This window comes from Daucus carota, chromosome 6, assembly GCF_001625215.2.
Source record: "Daucus carota subsp. sativus chromosome 6, DH1 v3.0, whole genome shotgun sequence".
Classification (NCBI taxonomy): domain Eukaryota; kingdom Viridiplantae; phylum Streptophyta; class Magnoliopsida; order Apiales; family Apiaceae; genus Daucus; species Daucus carota.
In genome coordinates this window covers 8,043,299-8,067,085 of record NC_030386.2, presented here as the reverse complement: position 1 = coordinate 8,067,085, position 23,787 = coordinate 8,043,299, and the positions used below count along the sequence as shown (strand labels likewise).

The window sequence follows — 23,787 nt, the reverse complement described above, 5'->3', positions numbered from 1 at the left end:
TACACGTTCCTTGACCTATTTGATACCACATATCCTTGGAGGATTCCACAACTAAGGGGGAGAATATATTTAGGGGGAGAATATATGAAAGGGGGAAGAAAAAGTAAGTTAGCTTTCTTCTATTGTCTACAACTAAGGGGGATTAAACTACTCTTTAGTTGTGTACTACTGAGGGGGAGATTCTTCTTTCAACTAAGGAGGAGGATTGATCTTTCATCTAAGGGGAGACAACTACTTATCACTAAGGGGAACCTGATCAAGGTAACGGGAGGAGAAGTATAAGGTGATACATCTATTCTTCAGTAAGTGGTAGACAGGAACTTATTCATTACCACTGAAGAATTCAATGAAGCTGCTGATTGTTCTTTGCATAATGGAATGTTTTGAATTCTCTTCAAGACAGACTATGAGGATTATCTGGCAGGAAAGCAAGAACCAGAGAAATAAAGGTGATATGCACATTTGTTATTTCTATTCATGAAATCTGGAAATGTATTATATGATCCAGAAACTTTGTAGCATTATTTACTAGTCCAGGACTTTACTTTTTCTAGTGTTAGTTGAGTTATCCTCCAAAGGATTTGCTTGTTATGATTAACAAACAAATAGGGGGAGATTGTAAGTCTAAATGTAAAGACAACCCTATCTGTTACATAGGGATGATAACTCAACAATGGAACATGACAAGTAAATAACACTACGCCTGCACCGTAATCGGAAGATACGAAGACAAAGGTTGAAGAAGCCATCTACAGTCTTGAAGGAATAAGTTCACTGGAAGAAGTTCATTAATATGTTCATGCCTCAGTGAAGAATAAAGATTGAAGTATTCAAGATTGTGGAAGCAATGAAGATGTTGTCCAAGTACTCGAAAGATTTCAGTGCAACCCCTAAAGCAAGATATTTCTATATATCTTGGTTGGTTATTTATAATCAACAAACTGAAGCATAAACTAACCCGGAACCGATTGATCAATGTTTGCTGACAAAGACGGTACAATGTTTAACTTCAGTGTTAGTCGCTTGTGAACCAGACCAGTGCACTAAGCGTCAGCACGTACGAAGCTTTGCAAATTATTTATCGATCAAAGAATTGATCCAGTCATATCAAGTCATTTGTTCCAAAGCCAAGCCAAGTCAAGCCAAATGCCAGCTATGCCAAAGCTTACTGCTCAAATGCCATATGTCAAAGCTTCCACAGAAAGCCATATCAGGAAGTGACATTTTATATATGTGTGCACTTATATATTTGTATATGTACAAATATAATTATATATGTATATATGTATATTTAATTAAATATAATATATATAATATATATGTATATATGTTTTTTTTAAACATATGTACATGTATATTTATATGTATATATATTTAAATAAATATATATGTATATAGTATATATATTTATATTTTACATAAACATTTATATATTCGAGTGTGTATATATATATATTATATTATGTGCATAAATATGTGTATATTTATATCTATAGATAATTATATATATATATATCCCTATATATATTTATATTTATATTTACATATAATTTTATGTATATTATATATATTTAAATATATGAGAATATATTTAAATATATGTATATATATATTACTATATGTTTATATAAATATTATTTATATACATTTATATATATATCTTTATTTATACATATATCTATATAATATTATGTTTATAATATAAATATATGGATGGAGCAAACTCAAGTCAATCTCAGTCAAAGGAGTGATAACAAAGGAAGCATTACAATGGTGGAGCAAGTTCATATTTGCCTTAGAATTTCTCTAAGTCACCAAGTACCTCTTGTACACTCTGTGGCGCAACATTTGACCAAGGCGCAAGGTTTGACCCGGGCGCAACATTTGACCCGGGCGCAACATTTGACCAAGGCGCAAGGTTTGACCCGGGCGCAACATTTGACCAAGGCGCAAGGTTTGACCCGGGCGCAACATTTGACCAAGGCGCAAGGTTTGACCCGGGCGCAACATTTGACCGGTCAAATGTTGCTCCTCTAACCAACAACTCTTGGCACAAACTCCTTGTAACTTAGAATATTTTCTAAGTCACAAACTCTACAAGGGAAGCACTATATTGGAACAACATTTGACCTGGTCAAATGTTGCTCCTCTAATCAACAACTATGGCGCAACTTTGTTTTGGAGTTAGATTTATTTTGGATATCTGAATCCGTCCAGGACGAACTCAAGTCGTCCAGGACGAACTCGTTAACCATGGTTAGTTTATGAAAGTCTATAAATATGTGATTGTGGTTCTCACAATTTACATCATCCTTCGGGATGAAATGGCCAAGTGCTCTGCACGGCTACTCCCACTATATATACACTCTAGTCTAGCTTTGTAATAGAAATATCCGTAGCGGTTAGAGTTTGTAATATTGAGAGTAGTGGCCATTGTAGCCGAACCTTCGGGTTTGGATTTGTAGCACCCTTCGAGGTATTTATCAATATACAGATATATCTTGGAAAATATTGTGTGTTGGTTTAATATTTTCATATCCTCAGAAACCGACCCAATAAATATCCGGAACACGAAACCCATTACAGAACTGCAATTTGTTTATCCGCAAGATTCGAAAGAATTTTAAATTGTAGTGAGTATCGTATTCAACCCCCCCCCTTCTACGACACTTTGGACCTAACAGCACGATCACCGTTTTAATATTTTGAGATTCGTCCACAGGGATTAAATTATTTTTCGCAAATCCTTTACTTAAAATCTAGGCGAATTAGAACAAAAGATTTTAAGAAACGGGTTTTTCTGAAATTAAATCTAAGATTTCAAAATTAACGGAACTAATTAATTACTAATTGTCAAGATTTTAACTAATTAAGTATTCTAAATTATCTAGAAAATTTATAAACTAAACTAAATGAAGGAAAATTTTGGCACGATTCATTTGAAAATTAAAGCTAGCCAATCAAGATCTCACGCAATCAACTAAATGCGGCCAAGAATAGGAACCAAAATCAAACACTATAACTCAACGCACACTTAAAATAAACTTGGCAGAGGAAAAGAAAAATCATCAAAGATAATAAACAAAACAAACAAAACAAACAAAACGAATGAAACCAAAAGAACAACTACAGCTCGCATACATTATTAGCAACCCTGTTAAATAACTTGATTCAAAACCAACCCAGCTAAATCCTTCGTGACTCAGAAAGCATTTAACAACTCGACATTCAAACTAAAGAAACGAGACTCTGCAAATGAACTACAGCCATGAATCGATCGAAAACTTAAATACAATTTAGCAGCAACTTAACCTATAGCAATCACGAAACGAAGCAAGACTAAACACTCAGCAAGCAAAAACAAACACACTCGATCAAGATTCAAAGCTAAACAAACTCGACACAGTGCAGAACTCGGTACTCTGGACTCGGAAACCAACTGCTACTCGGTTTTCAGCCTACTAAATTCGAAACAAAACAAAACGCAACAAACTGACTAAGAAATGGCAGTAAAAACGACTCGGTAGAAACTAAATAAACAAACTCAAACAAAACCCAGCTAAAGACTCAGAATTACAGACCCAGACCCAGTCGACTCAGCATCATCTTACAAAACAGAAACGAACTCGGCAGATAAGCAACTCAGAAGACTCACGCAACTCGAAACTATGTATCAACACCCAGGACTCAATCAGAAAATCGAAAACCAAATCGCCAAAGACTCAGCGGAGAAGAAGCAACGAAAACAGCATAAATCGACACAGAGCTAAACTACAAGCAAGCAACACAACGAACCCAGCTAAAACGCAGCCAAACTCAGCATACAAAACGGACAAAACTCAGCTACTCATGACTTGTACGAAAACTACAGACCAAAACTCGAATGCAGACTCGGTCGAGAACAGTGGGTGACTCAAAATCCTGACTCGGGAATAACTCAGTAAATAAAACGAAACTAAAAACAACATGAAATCTGCAGGGTTTTGGTTTTATCGAAACAGAAATGACGAAAAACAGGGGAGAGGTTGCTTTCCTTTCTTTTTTGGTTTTTAAAACGAAGCAGCGGTTTAATCTAAAGGCTGCTAACTGTTTACAATAATAAAATGAACTACCGAATGTGAGAGAATGGTAAGCTGGAAATTTAAAGCTAAACTATCACACAAATTGATTTTGTGTTAAAGCTTAGTTGTTTCTCAAAACTTAAATTTAAGACTAATTAACTACATTAGAGGCTCCTTCCAATCTACAAACAATTTTGAACTTTGTAGTTAGAGGAAGATTTCATAGCCAAAAGAAACATTAACAACAATAATGTAAGAACAAAAGATCAAATCTTGCATTAAAATATTAAAGTGTTTACAAAAGGAGAAGAGAGCATACAAATTAAAACTAGATCTAGACTAAAAAAGGAGGCTACTAAAAAGAGAAAATCCTAGGTAGGTTGAAACATGATGGGGATGTGTGTATTTATAGGGGGAAATTAGGGTAGAGGGGGTGTAGGTGTCCCATCTAGATGCTTCCCATGAGAATATTCCCCTATGATCCTTTTCTTCCATCTTTTTCTTCTTTTTGCTTTATTCTTTTATTTCTTCAAGCTTTTGCAATTTCCCTAAAAAAAAACAAATAAACAAATAAATAAGTGAGAACAAGCAATAATTAGGCATTTAAAATATATAAAAATATGCACTCATCAAACTTCCCCATACCTATATTTTGCTCGTCCTCGAGTAAAATCAAAAGAAAAGAAAATAAACTAAGAAAACTAGATGCGATTCCTAGGCTCCTTTTCGTAGGCGTGACGGGTGATTTTAGGTTCACCAACCCGTTAAACTCGTAGACGATCTCTACAAGAGGAGTTTTGTCTCTTAAGAGTTTTGTCCCCGGCAGCGACGCCAAAAACTTGATGTGCTAGAAATATTACATTTATTAATCACAAGCGCACGATCACCGTTTTAATATTTTGAGATTCGTCCACAGGGATTAAATTATTTTTCGCAAATCCTTTACTTAAAATCTAGGCGAATTAGAACAAAAGATTTTAAGAAACGGGTTTTTCTGAAATTAAATCTAAGATTTCAAAATTAACGGAACTAATTAATTACTAATTGTCAAGATTTTAACTAATTAAGTATTCTAAATTATCTAGAAAATTTATAAACTAAACTAAATGAAGGAAAATTTTGGCACGATTCATTTGAAAATTAAAGCTAGCCAATCAAGATCTCACGCAATCAACTAAATGCGGCCAAGAATAGGAACCAAAATCAAACACTATAACTCAACGCACACTTAAAATAAACTTGGCAGAGGAAAAGAAAAATCAGCAAAGATAATAAACAAAACAAACAAAACAAACAAAACGAATGAAACCAAAAGAACAACTACAGCTCGCATACATTATTAGCAACCCTGTTAAATAACTTGATTCAAAACCAACCCAGCTAAATCCTTCGTGACTCAGAAAGCATTTAACAACTCGACATTCAAACTAAAGAAACGAGACTCTGCAAATGAACTACAGCCATGAATCGATCGAAAACTTAAATACAATTTAGCAGCAACTTAACCTATAGCAATCACGAAACGAAGCAAGACTAAACACTCAGCAAGCAAAAACAAACACACTCGATCAAGATTCAAAGCTAAACAAACTCGACACAGTGCAGAACTCAGTACTCTGGACTCGGAAACCAACTGCTACTCGGTTTTCAGCCTACTAAATTCGAAACAAAACAAAACGCAACAAACTGACTAAGAAATGGCAGTAAAAACGACTCGGTAGAAACTAAATAAACAAACTCAAACAAAACCCAGCTAAAGACTCAGAATTACAGACCTAGACCCAGTCGACTCAGCATCATCTTACAAAACAGAAACGAACTCGGCAGATAAGCAACTCAGAAGACTCACGCAACTCGAAACTATGTATCAACACCCAGGACTCAATCAGAAAATCGAAAACCAAATCGCCAAAGACTCAGCGGAGAAGAAGCAACGAAAACAGCATAAATCGACACAGAGCTAAACTACAAGCAAGCAACACAACGAACCTAGCTAAAATGCAGCCAAACTCAGCATACAAAACGGACAAAACTCAGCTACTCATGACTTGTACGAAAACTACAGACCAAAACTCGAATGCAGACTCGGTCGAGAACAGTGGGTGACTCAAAATTCTGACTCGGGAATAACTCAGTAAATAAAACGAAACTAAAAACAACATGAAATCTGAAGGGTTTTGGTTTTATCGAAACAGAAATGAAGAAAAACAGGGGAGAGGTTGCTTTCCTTTCTTTTTTGGTTTTTAAAACGAAGCAGGGGTTTAATCTAAAGGCTGCTAACAGTTTATAATAATAAAATGAACTACCGAATGTGAGAGAATGGTAAGCTGGAAATTTAAAGCTAAACTATCACACAAATTGATTTTGTGTTAAAGCTTAGTTGTTTCTCAAAACTTAAATTTAAGACTAATTAACTACATTAGAGGCTCCTTCCAATCTACAAACAATTTTGAACTTTGTAGTTAGAGGAAGATTTCATAGCCAAAAGAAACATTAAGAACAATAATGTAAGAACAAAAGATCAAATCTTGCATTAAAATATTAAAGTGTTTACAAAAGGAGAAGAGAGCATACAAATTAAAACTAGATCTAGACTAAAAAAGGAGGCTACTAAAAAGAGAAAATCCTAGGTAGGTTGAAACATGATGGGGATGTGTGTATTTATAGGGGGAAATTAGGGTAGAGGGGGGTGTAGGTGTCCCATCTAGATGCTTCCCATGAGAATATTCCCCTATGATCCTTTTCTTCCATCTTTTTCTTCTTTTTGCTTTATTCTTTTATTTCTTCAAGCTTTTGCAATTTCCCTAAAAAAAACAAATAAACAAATAAATAAGTGAGAACAAGCAATAATTAGGCATTTAAAATATATAAAAATATGCACTCATCACAAACACCGAGCGAAACACATGCACGAGAGGATAGTGAAAAATCTTTGAGTGTTCGTGAGGTGAGTGCACACACCAACACAGATCTGTTACAGGAACAAATGGCTGCTCTGAAAGCTGAGATTGAAAGGTTGAATGCTGAGAATGCCAGATTCAGAAGTGGAGAGCTGGTGACTCTGGAAGAGAAAGTTGTTGATCCCTCCTTTACTTCTCTGAAAAAGGAATTGGATGATCATGTAAAGGGCATTCACTCTAGGATAGACAAATTTGATAAGACTCAGGAGCTCTGTCTGACAAAGCTTGACAACTTGGAGCAAACTATGGCTCAAGTTGTTCAACACTTAAAGATTAAACCGTCGACATCTCAGTCTACTCCAGAGGATCCCTCAACTAAGGGGGAGAAGGATAAGGATGATAAGGATGACAAAGATGATCACAGCAATGCTGATGCTGCTGATAGGAGTAATAAGGATGGAAATACTGATAGGAGTGATAAGGGTGGAGATGGAGCAAGTGAAAAGGATTCTTCTGCAGCTGACAAGTCTAAAGGCAAAATGCCTGAATCTGAGAACATCTTCACTAATCAGGATTATGACAACATTCCTGAAGATGTTGATGATGATGATGCATTTGATTCTGCTTATTTTGAAGCTGAGGAAGAAGGTCGTTTCGAGGAAGGCTTTCTTTTCAATGAAGATCAGTCTGTGGACCCTGAGCACATGGAAAAGGTCAGAATGTTTAAAGCTCAACATGATGCTAGCAAAGCAAAGCTTCAGGAACTACGGAAACTGGTGGATGAGAAGAGGACAACTGATGAGTTGGTCAAGCTGGAGAAACAGAAGATATAGGATGCCAAGTGCAAGGAGAAGAGAGAGGATATCTCCAGAAAAGTTGGTGAAAGCTGGGATATTGCTAGGCAAATCTTCTCTGGACCTCAAAGGGAACCTTTCAATGATGGTAAGTTCAAATCTTTCATCTATGACCTGAGAGAGGCTAACTCTAATGAGGATATGTTTATGCGTGCTCTTGCTCTCGAGTTAGAATACATAACTATTGGTGTCAAGAATCTTCTCAATGAATGGGAGATCATTATTTCTACTCAGAGATACGGAACATTCAGGGTTTCAATTGATTTATTCAAATTTCTATCTCTAACTGAAATCTGGGTGATTCGTAACAAGATCAGACGCAGCTCAAATCTGAATGAACTCCTTCGTGACAGACTTATGGATTGTGCAATTCATAACAGTCCACAAGTTGTCAGAAATCCCTACTGTGTTAAGTTCATTCACGAGGGAAAGTTTGGAACCTTCTACCTGGACCACCAACATCTTCTTAAGTATGATGTTAATCAGATGGTTCTTGTTTCAACTATTCTACGTACCAAGGGCTTCGCTACTAAGGCCAAAGCTGATGCTGATACTGAGATTGTGAACTACTGCACAAGGAAGAACATTCAACAATACTTCAGAAAGATGAAGTATATCAACCAATCTCAGCCAGCAGATTTCATCGAAGACCCTGTGGACATAGAAGTTCAATATCATCTTTCATTGGCTCGTGAAAGAAAGAAGCGTGGAGAATCCATTGCAGCTGAAGAGCCTACTCAGAATGAGCCTTCTACTCCAATTATTCACTGTTCAGATGCTGAAGAAGGAGAAGTCACTCGTTCTGAGTGAATAGATTGATTAGGATATTTGTTAGATATGTTCGAGGAACATCCTTTTGTAATCTATTAATGATCATGGTTTAATGTTTAATGCAAAGCCATAAACTTTTGCTATTTACATTCCTTTGTTTAAATCTTTGTCTTATCTGTTAGTTGAGTTATCCTCTAGGAAATTTGCATGTTATGTTAACAAACAAATAGGGGGAGATTGAAAGGCATATGTTCAGCCTATTGTATTTAAAGAGGTACAACTCAACTCAGATAAGAAAGCTCAGTAAATAGCAAGTCATCGGAATCCGTACGAAGAACGTCAAATGATTTATGGGAATTATATGTCAGATAAATTCCAGGATGCTGCTGCACACCACTGAAAGAAGTTCATTAATATGTTCAAGCCTCAGTGCACAAATAATCTTTTGTGGCACGTCCAGGAGTTCAGAAGATATAAAGTTTCTATACTTTATTTTATCAGAAGATTCCATTTAATGAAGATGTACTTACAAGACGAAGACTCGACGAACAAACCAATTTCTTAATGTTTATTTGACAAAGAATATTTGATTTAACTAGATACAGATGAACCAGACAGTACATCTGAAGCTGAAGCTGAAGCTGAAGCTGCCAGACAACGAAGAATAGTAGAAACTCGAGCTGTAGTTGTTCTCTTTTGGTTTCAACCTTGTTTATATGTAATCATATTAGTAGTTTGGATGTAAGTTAGATGATCGACCCTGGACTGGTGGGGCGAGAGTCGGATATTGTATAATATTTATATCTATGCAAGTGTTGTTTTGATGTCAAATGCTAGTGATGAGCCAGATCTGCGGGAAGCGGATTTGGGGTCGTCACAAATGTATTCAAGATTTGTTAAAAAAAATTCTTCTAAATTACATGTCAATCTTATACATCTATAGAATAATAGAAAGTATTATTTTAATATATACTATGAGTTTTCACAAAAGTTGTTATACTTTATTTTATAGTGGGTAATACTAATATGATAAAAATATGTTAATCTCATTTCATTACCTCTTTTGAGAATGAGTACTCATTTAGACTCAGTTTAACTTTGCTGTCAACTATGTGGTAAATTTAAAAGCAGTTTTTTCGAATGACAATTTTTAGTTGAAAAAAGCTATCTTAAGTTTCACAATTTAGTAAGTGATAAATTTGTATACATTAACTTATCATATATATATATATATGTATATGTGTAAAGCTAACTTATGTGGTGAAATAATAAGGGTAATGAATTCTATGTCTTTTTATTAAGAAGTTTTGAAAACATGAATTATTATTTTTTTAGTTTTTTAGCGAAAAAGGTTTTACTTACACTTTCTTACTATATGTGGTTGATAGCAATACTTACAACTTCAAAAAAAATAACATTTATCAATTGTTTAGTGTGAAAAGTTTATATTAATCCAAATGTAAATATATATATATATATATATGATTATAATATTCATGGTATGTATCAACGACCAATCTCTAATAAGAAGATTTTGAAGAATGTGAATTAAATATCTTGCAATATTTTATTATCCACGTAACAATATAACAATAAAGAATACGAGTCTATATACCTATCATTATACATAGATATAGTCATTCAAACTTATTTATTCAATTTAACGTATAAGTTTATATTTCTATTAATATAATGTCCACTTTGACGTATAATGTTGAGTTTGATAAATAATTTCACTTTAATGTTCTTGATATATAATAAACTTAAATATTACAAAATTATGTCTAACATACGATTTTCGGCCTATTTTTTATTTGGAAATAAAAATATTATTAAATATTAAATTTATTTTGAAATAATAGGAAAATGTTGTAGAACATTTTCATATTAGGAAAATAATGAAAATTCTTTATTTTTAATTTGATAATGTCATTTCTTCTTTTTCGACAATCATTGTAGTAAAAGCATTCATATGTCTGATAATGATTTTTGTGTAATAATTTACAAATAAAAAACATAGTAAAAAAAGAAGATGCAGAATGTTCTACAATGTTCAAAATCATATACAAACATGCATAATTTTGACAAGTAAATCACATTGTAGATTTTTTGTCATTGAAGTTTGTACTTTTATGACAAACTGTTTAGAGGACAATTTAGTGTGGAACAAGTGTAATGTTTCAATTTCGTATACAAGTACGTTGTACAAGTATGTTGGACAATATAAATGATCGGTAATTATTTTGATAAATAAATCTATAAAAGCTGATAAGCAAAAGTTTTAAATCAGGGACGAAGAGACTGGTTATATATGTATAAAAAATATTTTCACACCGTCTGCGTTAAATAGTTAATGAATAAAAAAATCATGTACTTGTCAATTGTTAGATTTGATGAAGATGAAAGGTTTAGATTTTAGACCCCAATAAATATTTGGACTCCATCAAACTTTACTAAGGCTTAGTTTAATATAGACTAAAATGCTACATGTGTACCTATGGTATGGTGAATGTGCACTTTGTGTACATGTGGTTTGGAAACTAGCAGAAAGCATGCTGTGGTATCCATTGTTGTGCAAAGTGTGTGCTGCCGTTAGTTTGTGACTAACACCGTTAGTGTACGTTGCACAGTGACACCAACGGCTACTTCCCCTTCCCACACTTTATATAGCTTGCAGTTGTGTCCCTCTCCTTTGTAGTGTTTTTTGTTTGAAAAATATGGACGAATTATGTATGTGTCGACTGCTTGTTGTTAAGAGGACTGCTTGGACAGAGAACAATGCTGGTCAGAGATTTGTTAGCTGCGTCAAAGGCTGGAATGGGTGCAACTATTTTCGCTGGACAGATCCTCCGGTTTGTGCTCGTGGACGTGCTGTTATATCTGGTTTGCTGAGAAGGATTGAAAGGAATGAAGAGTGCTGTTATATCTGGTTTGCTGAGAAGGATTGAAAGGAATGAAGAAGAGCTAAAAAAAATTGATGCTTTTGCAAGAGGAGAAGAGCAACTACCGAGTTGAAAAATTCAGATGCCTCAATTTTAAAATGTTTGTGTTCATTGTTGTTGTCATTTGATTTGTTTGAATTTGTTTTTAATACCTAAATGGTAGTGATGTAATGATACCAATTTGATGTGAATGTTTTGTTGAATCAATGATATAATCTGCCATTTTCTTGATCTGTTTTATGGTGCTTCGAGTGATTATATAGATGATGCAAATGCCAAACTTTATTTAAACGAAATTATTACAAAATAAGCTTAACAAGCTGATTGGATAGTAGCATAAAAAGCGTAGCAGAAACACACACAGAAATCAAACACAGCAGAGAGATTACATCCTCTATGCATCAATAATGGGATGGGAAAAAGCAGGGGCACGAGGGAGATCAACCAATCTTCCTTCACCATCAACATAAACCCTGGCCAGAGCTGTTGCTGCTTCATTGCTAGAGCTGGGCACATGCACAATAGCAGATGAGTCCCAGCCCTCACTCTCCCGGGCCTTGATCATGTCCACCAAATTAGCAAGGAAAAACTGAGGGTCTAGGTTGTTCACCTGGTTGACAGCCTCCAAACAGTCTAATTCAATGAACACAGACTTTACATTCCCCTTTTCCCAAGCCATTTTCAGTCCATTGAAAATGGACCACAGCTCAGCAGCAATAGGCACAAGGAGCCCCATCATGCCAGCATTGCCCTTCACTCATCTTACTTGATGGTTTCTCATCACAGCAACCGCAACACCTCTCATTTGTCCCATGTCGAAGACCCCTATGCAGTTAACCTTGAAGACATTTGCAGATGATGGTTTACTCCACCCATCCATGATAAAGTGTGTAAAATGTAAAGTTTGTGTTGTGTTTAGATGAGAAAACTGCCTAGCAAGGGTGTGTTTTATAGTGCAGATGACATTAAATTTCATGTATAAACCTTGACATGCATTGGCCTAAAGAGTCAAGCTTTGTAGTTTCTATGCCTTCAAAGCTATAAATAACTGGACAGTTTTGAATATTTATAGCAAGTTACCATGCTGGTAGTTGAGAAACAGTCAAGAACAATTAAAACCATGCAGAGAAAGTAGAGAATAATAAGAATATTGCAGAGAAAGTGGAGTTCCCACATAAATATTACTGTGAAATTGAAGTGGCTTTACAAACTATTTGTGCCTACAGATTTCATGTAGTGGCATTTGACAAAGCCAATTCAAAAATATGCTAATGCACTGCATTATGCATTATACTATTTTCTAGCAAAAAATAGTTTAATTCTACTGCATTAGTTGCACCAATAAGATGCCAAAAAAGCTGCACTATTTCCCTAATTCAATTTTTCGATGGTGGCCTTTTTCCTAATGTTGACTTCCTTGCACTGGCCTCTGCTTTAATTTGCTTCAAAGTGGTCACATATTGTCCCCTGACCAAGAACCTTTGTGGTTGTATCCCTAATGGTGCATTTTTAACTCTAGAAGGCTGTGTGTAAGATGTAAAAATACCTCCTTGATTATAACCTTGAACTTCAATATGTGGAATAGGCTCTGGAGTATTAGTAGGAGTAGGCTCTGGAGTCTCTTTACTCTTGCTTACCTTTTGCTTCATGATCTTAGATGCATGGGAGAGGCATGGATCTTCCACTTGCACCCTTCTCCCTTACAAACATACTTGATTCTTTTGCTAAAATTCCTACATTGTCTAATGGCTTTTCTCTTCACAATGGCATGTTTTTGCACTGCTTCCCTAAGTGAGTTACTAGTACAAAACAACATTCCTAATGCAAAAGTTGGATCATTAATATCAGTTTTCTCATTGAAAACTGTGTAGGATTTGACCTCCTCATCAGTGCTATTGGCAACCATTCTTTCTTCCTCACTATTGTAACCATTGTCACTAATATCAGACTCACATCCCTCAATGAAATCATCATCTGCATTACCATGAGCAGAGCCCCCATCTTCTTTCTTTTTCTTTTTCTCTTTCACAGCACTTACCTCATCATCTGTGCTATCTATGTTAGAAGAATCCTCATGAAAGCTACCTTGTTCACCATCACTAATAATCTCAGCTTCCATTATTTTCTCAACATGACCATTGTCTACATCATTATCTATGTTTTGTGGATGTGATCTGTCATAAAGTTGTGCAATGGACTCAAGCAACATATGATCTATCTCACCATCATTCAAACCATCCAAATTAGGAATATCTAAAAACTGTAAATTCATTTGTTGAGAGGGGTAGAACTATTGTATCTCTCCTACACTAACAGTCACAACATACATATATACCATCCTCGATGAATCAATTTTTGTGCACATGTTCACTAAATCTGCATTTTTAGTAATCGAGCATAATCCATCAATATTAGGCATTTTATAATAAAAATCACAATACCCTAAGTGACCAAACCCTTCTTCTAACATGCTACCCAGCTCAAACATGGAAATCTCATCAATATCAACACTGTCTACATACCTATAAGTGCCCCCAACATAAGCCCCGCCTTCTTGAAGCAAGCCACCGCCATGTCGTAGTTTGATAGTAAACAAATCAACAGCATTTGTGAAATCAAATGAACACCATGAGATGAATACTTTAATTAAAGCTACACATGACCATATAAACAATACTGAGCCGAAAAACAACACTAAAACATGCAACCTTAAAAATCGATTTGCAAGAAGTAGATGAAGGTGAAGCATACTGTTATAATTAGGACACTCTGACGGCTTGTACAGATTATAACAAGACGATTCTCTCAAACACCAAGGCATTAAGACAAGGCTGGAGAATTTAAGAGAAGATCTGCAATAATGGAGCTTCTACCCTGACGGTGTTAGAAGCAAATAGACAATAGTACACACTTTGCACAATTTTGGATACCACTGCATGCTTTCTGCTAGTTTCCAAACTACAGGTACACAAAGTGCACATTCGCCATACCACAGGTACACATGTTGCATTTTAGTCTTTAATATATATATATATATATATATATATATATATATATATATATATATATATATATATATAATAATTAATAAGATATTAAAGATTGAATAATTTATTGTGAACAATCAATAAAATCGACAATTTTTATTATAATAATTTTAAGTATCGATAACATTTCTCTAATAAATAAGTATCAATAGTACATTCTACAATATATATATACACACACACACACACACACACACACACTATCGAATAGCATAGTTAGATAAAAATAATTTTATTTGTTTCAAAAAAAGAAAAGATGATTTTATGATACAAAATCAAAATACGAGAGAATTAAAGTAATTCTTTCTTTTAATAAGGGTTAATTATCTGATTGGGCACTCACTTCACACCAATATATCATTCGGGACACTCTCGAATTTTCGGTCTCATTTGTAACACTGTTTTCAGAAATCGTATCAGTCTTAAAAGTAAAAAGTTAAATTCAAAAACAAATCGACAGTTTAGGAAGTGTTACTCATGGGGATTTAACACAGTAGGCTACAGAGATTATGTAGGTACGGTTAATTGAATTTCTGCGTTCAAAAAATAGCTATATATGAAATATTAGGGTTCTTCATAACACATCTCTCCCGCCATCAATTTTACCTATTTTTTGGACGCGAAAATTCAATTAATTAAACCTACGTAATCTCTATAGCCTACGGTATTAAAGCCTTATGAATAACACTTTTTAAACTGTAGTTTTGTTTTTAAATTTAACAAATTTTTAAGAATGATACAATTTCCGAAAATAATGTTTCAAATATACCTAAAATTCGAGACTGCATAGATGATACATGGGTGTGATTTGAGCGCCCACTTCCCCGCTAGTTGCTAGTTGCAAAGGATAAGAGCTTCTGCTATTTGAACAGATAACAAAAACATGGGATGGGTTCTTGAATTTCTGACCAGAAGTAAAGGGTGTCTTCGTTAACTTGAAAATCTGGTAACTCAAATTCCTTTGTTTCATTTCATAGTAGGAAGAATAAGATAAGATTGTGTATATTAAGATATTTTCGGTTCTTGATTTTGATGTAATGTGATAGGCAACAATTTTGCTTCTGTTAAGAGCTTGTTATATATACCAAGTTCATAGTTTATCCATTTCAAGATTTTGCCTTGGAATACATGGTAGCTTGTTTACTGTTAATATTAGAACCCCTGAAGAGCTGTCCTTTCATTTTCGAAACTATGAGTTTGTACTGGTCATGAATGTTATCGGTTTAGGCGGTTTGCACAGTGAATTAAGAGATTATTATGACTAATTGCTTGAAATAGCCTAAATTGGAGTCTGACTACTCCAGATACTGGACTTCTATGATCCAATAATTGGCCATGTTTCGAGGCTAGAGGGATTACAAGTCGGGGATTATTTGCTTTTTTTTTATATTTTGTTGACACTTGATACTTGAAAGTTATTTTATGAGCTTAATTACTTAGGTTGTGTTCACTTGGATGGAATGGAATGGAGGGAGAATGGAATAAATTTTGTACTATAACATGGTGTTGATTAGAGAAAATGTTTATAATTTTCATTCCTTCAATCATTTCATTGCTATTTTTTTAACTATAATTCTAACCCACATGTTTTGGAAGGAATGCTCGTTCCATTTCTACATGTTTTCTTACAATATTTATCACAACAAATTTAACGTACTCATATTTTGTCACTCTTATCTCGTACTTTCTTCTTTCTCCATAAAACTTCTAAATTATTTTTCATTTCATTCCATCCAAGTAAACACAGCTCTCATTAGTGTTGGATCATTTTACAGGGATTTATAGCACCATGAAGAGGTTTGGTAGTAGATGAATGGACAGAATATTTACAAAGTCAGGAAGCTCTGCAAATAAAATTAGATAACCAGTAGAGATTGGACGAACATTATAACATGGATATGCATTTATGGCCAGTAGATGGAATCCTTAAATAAATGACAACAAGTACCTTAAATATTTGACATTTTAAAAATAAATATGAGCGTAAACCATTCAAACCTAAACAGGAGACACTATGTCCTTATAGCCCAAACTTTATACAGCACTACAAACTACTGAAATGTTTATGCTACAAGAGAATCAAAATTTTCAGGAACAAATTCGCAAACAAAAGGCTAAATTCAAATTTGCAGTTGGTATAAATCTTTAAAATTGCCGTTAGTAAATACCTGAGCTATTGCTTGCAAAAAAGGGGGCTAATTAAAACATTATATAAGAGTTCCCGCTATATGATATCCAGATACAATATTTATTCAACTCACTCAGTTTTTGTGCACATCGTATTGTTTATAGTTGTGTAGACAATTGAAGTTAAAACTCGTGCAATGTACAGGGAAGTCAAAATTTGGGTATAGCCAATACACAGGTATCTTAACTTATTAGCAGTCATGGCAGCTCTACAACTTTCACTGCCGCATTCATGGAACAGTAAAAGGTTTCGCCTTCAGCTCGGGAAATCAATTGGTCCGTTGCGGTTACCGCCATCGTGTGCACTAAGCAAGCAAGGGCAACGCTTTTTTACTTCCCTTGCAACATCTGCCACCGGTGATCCGTTGGTTACTGATCGCCTTATTCGCAAATTCATTGCATCCTCCTCAAAGTCGGTAGCTCTGAATGCCCTTTCCCATCTTCTAACGCCAAACTCCTCCCATCCCCACCTCTCCTCACTTGCATTTCCGGTAAGTTAATCACGTTCTTATGTGTTTGACTTATTATCAACCCATTTATGTAACTTTTGCATTATATTCTTTTGGCAGTTCTATTCCTTGTTAACTAGAGCACCATGGTTCAGTTGGAACCCTAAGCTGGTAGCAGATGTCATTGCATTGCTTTACAAACAGGAAAGGTTCGATGAAGCAGAAGCCCTGATTTCTGAAACAGTTTCAAGTCTGGATATTCGAGAGCGTGAACTCTGTACCTTCTATTGTTGTCTAATAGAGTTTCATGCTAAGCACAAATCAAAGCAAGGAGTCTTTGATTCATATTCCACTTTGAAGCAAATTCTTTCTTGTTCATCATCGATTTACTTGAAACGGAGAGCCTACGAATCAATGATATGCAGCTTGTGCGCTATTGATTTGCCCTGTGAAGCTGAGAATATGATGGAAGAGATGAAAGTCCAAGGGATCACTTCCAAACCGTCTGCATTTGAATTGCGATCTATTGTTTATGCATATGGAAGAATAGGCTTGTTCAAAGAAATGAGCAGACTTTTATCTAAAATGGAGAGTGATGGGATCAAAATGGACACTGTTAGTTTCAATATGGTGCTCTCATCCTTGGGAGCTCACGGTGAGCTTTTGGAAATGGTTTCATGGCTTCAGCAAATGAAGTATCTAAATGTTCCCCTTTCAATTCGAACATACAATACAGTCTTAAATGCATGCCCATCAATTATGTCAATGCTACAAGATCCAAAAAGCATCCCCCTTTCTTTGAATGAGTTGCTAGCTTGTTTGTATGATAAGGAGAATATGTTGGTCCAGGAGTTGATCGTGTCCTCCGTCTTGGTGGAGGCAATGGGATGGGCATCTTTAGAACTGAAGTTGGATTTGCATGGAATGCATTTGGGTTCTGCCTACTTGATAATCTTACAATGGTTTGATGAGGTGCGGACAAGATTTCAACTTGGGCAAGAAGACATTCCAGCAGAGGTAAGGATTATTTGTGGGTCAGGCAAGCACAGTACAGTTAGAGGGGAGTCCCCTGTGAAGCATTTGGTTAAAGAATTAATGATACGCACAAAAAGTCCATTGAGGATTGATAGGAAGAATATTGGATGTTTTGTTGCCAAAGGAAAAGTTTGTAAGAGTTGGTTGTGTTGAATTTCTTCTTCTGCGCAGCGAAGAACTATACGAGGACAGCGTTAAGTTTCTTTAAATGAATAGTGTACACGCAGACCTCAAACTTGTCCTATTTTAAGCTCCCACATATATGCTTCCCTGAGTTATGCTGTGAGATTATTACCACCATGTTCATAAAGATACATTGCTACCACCTTGATCCTAATATCACAAACAGGTACCTGTCAAAGGAACTTGATCGACAGTGATGGTACATGGTGATTGTCTAGACTTAACTAATTGTGCACAATCACTAGATGATGCTGTAAAATATTCACCTCCAACATTTTTCTTTTTGACAAGATAATCACGTTGAGGAAAGACCAGGAGCTTTTTCAAGGAAGGATTGTTTATAACCTCTCACATTGAAAGAAAAGCCAGGTTCTTCGATGAAATGGATTTTGTCTATTCATATATGCACAATGAATTGTTTGTATATATAGGTTTATTAATCATGTTAAATTTCAAAGTTTTTTGTATGATTGGTGTTCACTTGGATGGAATGGAATGAAAGAGGGAATGGATGGAAAATTTATAAAGTTTTATGAAGAAAGAAGAAAGTACGAGACAATAATGATTAAATATAAGTGAGTTCGAATTTTTTATGATGTAGATTGTATGGGAACATGATTAGCTGTGAAATAAGCATTCCCACCAAAATATATAGTTCAATAGCATAGAATGGAATAATCGAAGGAATGAAAATTATGGACATATTCTATGATCACCTCCAATTTAGAGTACAACTTTTAACTATTGCAGAAGAAAAGGTTTGTAAGTGTTGGCTGTTTTCTTCTTCTTCTTCTTTTTCTTTTTGCATAATGAATTACTGTACATTGACGTTGTCTTAACTGAAATTATGAAAGACACAGAAACATGTCATGGTACTACATATCCTTGAGAGCGACTTTACTAAAGATGCTAGCTACATGGACTCTCTACAATGCTCCTTTGTAGGATTGCAGTAGTCGCTCCTATAGACTATCAAAAGTTTCTGCAGATGATTTTTGATTTAAATCCACCCATGCCAAGTAGAAGATTATGTCGCCGTGTTCAACATTTTACATTATAAATTCTCTCATTCTGCATTCCACAGAAGTTTGAAAATTTATCTACATTTTTTGCAGGAACTCAGTGGTGATCTTCTCAAGAAGGACTTGTCCAAGTAGAGGGCATTCTTGTGGAGGTGATATCGGCCATGTTTTTGACATTGATGTCAAGGGGATACAGCTGATACTCGATTCCCAGTTCTTTGACGGTTTTAAGTATCTCTTCCACGAGGAGAGATCTCCGGTTATATCTCTCAATCATGTTTTGGTGATTCATTTTATGTGTTGGCCATAAAGACATTCTAATCCTGTTCAACTGATCAGTGTCCCGCGTTACAAGTATGGCATTCGGGTACCAGTGGTCCTTCTTGTTTTCGATGTAACTGCAAGAGTTAAGAAACTCTGTAAGTTGTATCTGTTTAGACATAATGAGCATTATGACTTTTTCAGCAGTGTACCTCAAAATTTTCTGCTTCATCAAATTGATCTTCTCTATCGGGGTAGCGATATGAAGGTAAAAATCAATTGCATCATCCATGTCCGGACTCCGGTAGTAGTTATGAATAGGAATTGTTGAGAGAGTACTATTTGGATATATAATTTTCTGGCTGTCATATCTTAAGAATACTGTAGTCAGAATGTTCATTTCTTCAACAATCATCTGCAAAATGATAATTTCAGATTTAAAAATCACGCTTACCTTGGATTTGCGTTAGTTTAAAGTGGTTTGGTACCTGAGTTCCACCAATTTCACAACGATCCCCAACATCAAAAGGGTGAATCACAAACAAGAAGATGATAGCTTCAAATACAGTCTTGCAGGTATTTCCAAATATAAATGTCACAACAACTATCTGAGAGCTGACCGCGAGCAAAAATTGCGTGGAAGCAAGTCCCAGTATCAGAATGCAGATAATGAAGATGATAACTCCAACTAATACATTCACCATATGATGAAGTTTGTTTACGGCTGTTTTTGTATCATTAAGCGTCAAGGCCAGTGCTCTTCGTTCTCTAAATGCATTCACCTAAAGGCGAAGATATTAGAAATGGCATCAAACAGATATGGGGATGAATATGAGTAAGTAGTTAAAGTTGATACCACCCAGTTCTTGAGATCTTTCTTGCTTATTCTGTCAGAATCAGATGATCCTTCTAGTATAGCCATAGCCTTCATCGCCTCTTCCTCTCCCAAAAAACGCAGTAAGTCACTCATGTAGATGTACCTGGCGGATACAAAAAGTAAAGTTAGCAGCAGCAATTCATCTAGATTGTAGAATGAAGCATGGAGTAGCAAGTAGTAAGTCCCAGTATCTAAACGATGAAGTTGCAGAGGCCATTACTTACTTGGACCGCGGCCTTGCCACGTTTTTAAATATCTTCCTTGCTGCAAGTTTAGCCTCATATTCACTTGTGATCTGCTTATTATTATCATCCTCATTCGTGAGATCCTGTATCTGCTCATCGAGGGTACAAAGAGAGCCATGTCGGACTAAATTCATCAACCTTTTCATGTTCCAGGCAGAGATGTTCTTGGGGTTCAGCTTATGCAAATGATCTATTGTTATGGTTTCCTCCTGTCTCTTACTATTAATCGTCAATGCCCCTGAAAACTTTTTGCTATCAGTTTCCGATCTACCAGGGGTTTGGGATCCTCTGCCACTCTTTGCTGCTGGGGATGGAATGGCTGATCTCAGATCAGGGGGCAGAGTAGCCCCTGCACTCTGGAGCTTTGAGATTTCAATCATCGTCCTCTCGTCCTCATCTTGATTGTTCTGCAACTCTATAAGAGGCGGCCCTGATAACATCTCAATCACATACTGATTAAACAACGAGTCCTGAATCCGATCAAAGAAGGTGCTCACATGGAACGAAGAAGCAAGGACCTTAACCATCAGAGTCTTCAGTAGCCAAAGCAACGTAGCTGTCAACATACACCACATCAACTTGTTGATAAACCACAAGAATTCATTATTACCTTCAATCTTCTGGTCAAAGAAACACTGCCAGGCTATCAAAACCAGACCTAACCATATACAATTCTGCACAGCCTTCCGTAGACCATAAACAAAATACAGAACTCGTTTCCGCAGCATAAAATTTCTCTCGAAAAAGAAGACAATGATTCTAATCCCCCACCCTGAAACCAGTCTACCACAGATCAAAACAAGCACCAAGACCTCCCATTTCCATAACTCCAGTCCCCGAAATTCTGCCCGCTTCCATTTGGGAATCACAAGACTACAGATGAAAAGGCTCACAATCGTGAATAGACTAATCCACTGTAATAACGTCAAAGCGTCAAGCTTGGCTGTCTTGAAATCGTCAGAAGGCACATCATCAAGTAATATGTCATCATCGTCGTCGTCATCATCTATACCGGGCACTTTCTCAAGCATTCCAGAAACCTTACCCGACTTGAGAGGCCCTGATGCAGGCACGCGATCAGTCCTCCGGTCAGACACAGGCGGGTCACTAAGCCTGGAGACAGTTTTGGTTGACAATAAGAAACTAGGCCTCTTCTGAAAAGAAGTGCATTTGATCACCTCATCGCGGTCACCGCCTGCATTTGATGGCAGTCTTCTGGAGTAGCAGTGACCCGACACACTGTCTTCGGCTGCCCCTGGCGTGTTGCTGCGAGGGTTATCATTTTCATCTTCGGAGAACTTTCTAGAAGGCGTTTGAAACGAGACTTTAGAGCGATTATTCTCCATGATACGAGGAGGACGGCCTGCAGACGCAGACTGATTCTTCTCCAAGTCAGCCATTGGTTGTTCTTCTACGGTATCGTCTCCTACTTTCTGATCCGTCCAAAATTCATAGCTCGATTGGCGCCACAAAGACGGGTCGTTGGAGGGAGCCTTAGGCTCAGAGGATGAAGCGTCTATATCCACAATGATTTCTCCGTGTTCTTCAGAGCTGGAGGAGGGGGAGGAGGAGGAGTAGGAGGGGGAGGAGGGGGCAGAGGACGAGCCACGGTGATTGGCGAGAATGGGGAGGTGCTCGAGGCTCAAGTCGTGGTGGTGTTCCGAGTTACGCCCATCCGACTTGCGTTTCATAGAAAAATCCATGAATCAGAGCTAACAGACATATTATGTCTCATAAAACATTGTCTTACGATTGAATACATCAAGTTTAGGTGCAGAAATATGTGATAAAATCGATGGTTTTGAGAAAGAGAATGCAATAGAAATCAAGTGCTAGCTGTTGTTGGTGTTGCTGAGAAATGAATCAGAGACAGAGGGTGGAGATTATGAAATTGCATGCTTGTGCTTCATTTTAGGCCTACATATCTTTCTCTTTCTTTATGGATTCATGCATGCAGATATATTGTTACGTAAATCACGTCTCCATATCTATTTGCCACAAGTCAACCTTTTCTGCTTAATCAGAATGTTAGAAACCCCCAATTCATGCAATTGGTTATACACACTTTTACACTTTCCCAATAATTTAGCGGTTAAAGTATTATGAATACCCAAAATATTATAATCCTTAAAATATGTTAAAAAAATTGTTATAATCCTGACCGCCGGATATTTATTCAACGATCCAAAAATGATATGTTCGATCCCGCATACATGCGGGTGATCCGTATCCCACCTGAACTCGACTCATATAATATATGTACATATTGCAAATATCATAAACTTCCTACCTGAACTCGACTCATATAGTATACTCGACTCATATAGTATATACACATATTACAAATGTTGTAAACTTGTGACCTGAGCCCTAAGATCTCAGGTGGTCAGACTTGTCAAACACTCAACAACAACAAAAAAAAAGTTACCTTTCCCACACCTCCTGCCGCATCTCATGACCAAAAATTAAAATGATATATTAGGTCATAGCATGACCAAAAATTAAAATGATATATTAGGTCATAGCATGTGTATGTTGGGGATCATGATGATTTGGCCTGGGACTAACCCATATACTATATATAAATATTGTAAATTTTGTAAACATGTGACCTGAGCCCGAGGTGGTCAGACCTGTCAAACTCAAAAAAAAATTAGCTTGCCCACACCTCCTGCAAGCACCTCATACTTGATTTGTTGAGCATGAGTCCCCTCCCCCAACAGCACCATGATTTGATCATGAGCCCCAAGCACCTCATATCTCGGTCAAGAGCCCGCCCGCCTTCCCCTTTTCCAACCCCTGAATATTTGATTTGTTTCCGTTTAAATTTATCCCGTCTCTTTCACAGAAGACAACAAATTCATAACACCAGGCCTTCTATGACAAACAGATCCCAATTTTCGAGGCAGAAGCAAAAAACATTAAGCACTAGTGACAGTGAAAAGTCTTCATG

General features: G+C 36.2%; 2 protein-coding genes across 12 annotated transcripts; one reads left to right on the top strand and one right to left on the bottom strand.

Annotated features, from left to right (window-relative positions):
• The first annotated feature begins 15,354 nt into the window (after positions 1-15,354).
• LOC108227874 (pentatricopeptide repeat-containing protein At2g17033) lies at positions 15,355-19,915 on the top strand. 9 transcript variants are annotated; one of them, XM_064079390.1, is made up of 6 exons: positions 15,355-15,521; positions 16,908-17,253; positions 17,332-18,628; positions 18,721-18,798; positions 18,888-19,004; positions 19,545-19,915. In XM_064079390.1, the coding sequence occupies exons 2-3, from the start codon at positions 16,963-16,965 to the stop codon at positions 18,397-18,399; spliced, it is 1,359 nt and encodes a 452-aa protein (XP_063935460.1). In that variant the 5' UTR covers positions 15,355-15,521; positions 16,908-16,962; the 3' UTR covers positions 18,400-18,628; positions 18,721-18,798; positions 18,888-19,004; positions 19,545-19,915. The 9 variants fall into 9 exon arrangements, with proteins under 9 accessions (XP_063935460.1, XP_063935459.1, XP_063935458.1 ...); XM_064079389.1 differs by having other exon boundaries at positions 17,332-18,635; XM_064079388.1 differs by lacking the exon at positions 18,888-19,004.
• On the bottom strand, positions 19,295-23,685 carry LOC108227872 (mechanosensitive ion channel protein 6-like). Of its 3 annotated transcripts, none has more exons than XM_017403241.2 (5): positions 20,814-23,685; positions 20,569-20,692; positions 20,201-20,494; positions 19,925-20,127; positions 19,295-19,849 (listed from the first exon to the last, which is right to left on the bottom strand). In XM_017403241.2, exons 1-5 carry the CDS (start codon positions 22,535-22,537, stop codon positions 19,564-19,566), a joined length of 2,631 nt encoding a protein of 876 aa, XP_017258730.1. In that variant the 5' UTR covers positions 22,538-23,685; the 3' UTR covers positions 19,295-19,563. The 3 variants fall into 3 exon arrangements, with proteins under 3 accessions (XP_017258730.1, XP_017258729.1, XP_017258731.1); XM_017403242.2 differs by having other exon boundaries at positions 19,711-19,849; positions 19,925-20,083; positions 20,167-20,494; XM_017403240.2 differs by having other exon boundaries at positions 19,295-20,127.
• Positions 23,686-23,787: the final 102 nt, after the last annotated feature.

What these genes read in the sequence shown, in the direction of transcription:
- LOC108227874 (XM_064079388.1), top strand. Translation starts at nt 16,963, where the DNA reads ATGGCAGCTCTACAACTTTCACTGCCGCATTCATGGAACAGTAAAAGG. An exon ending in TCTCCTCACTTGCATTTCCG is followed by an intron (nt 17,254 to 17,331) that starts GTAAGTTAATCA and finishes TTCTTTTGGCAG; the next exon opens with TTCTATTCCTTGTTAACTAG.
- LOC108227872 (XM_017403240.2), bottom strand. Translation starts at nt 22,537, where the DNA reads ATGGATTTTTCTATGAAACGCAAGTCGGATGGGCGTAACTCGGAACAC. An exon ending in GTGGCAAGGCCGCGGTCCAA is followed by an intron (nt 20,693 to 20,813) that starts GTAAGTAATGGC and finishes TGTATCCGCCAG; the next exon opens with GTACATCTACATGAGTGACT. An exon ending in GTGAAATTGGTGGAACTCAG is followed by an intron (nt 20,128 to 20,200) that starts GTACCAAACCAC and finishes ATCATTTTGCAG; the next exon opens with ATGATTGTTGAAGAAATGAA.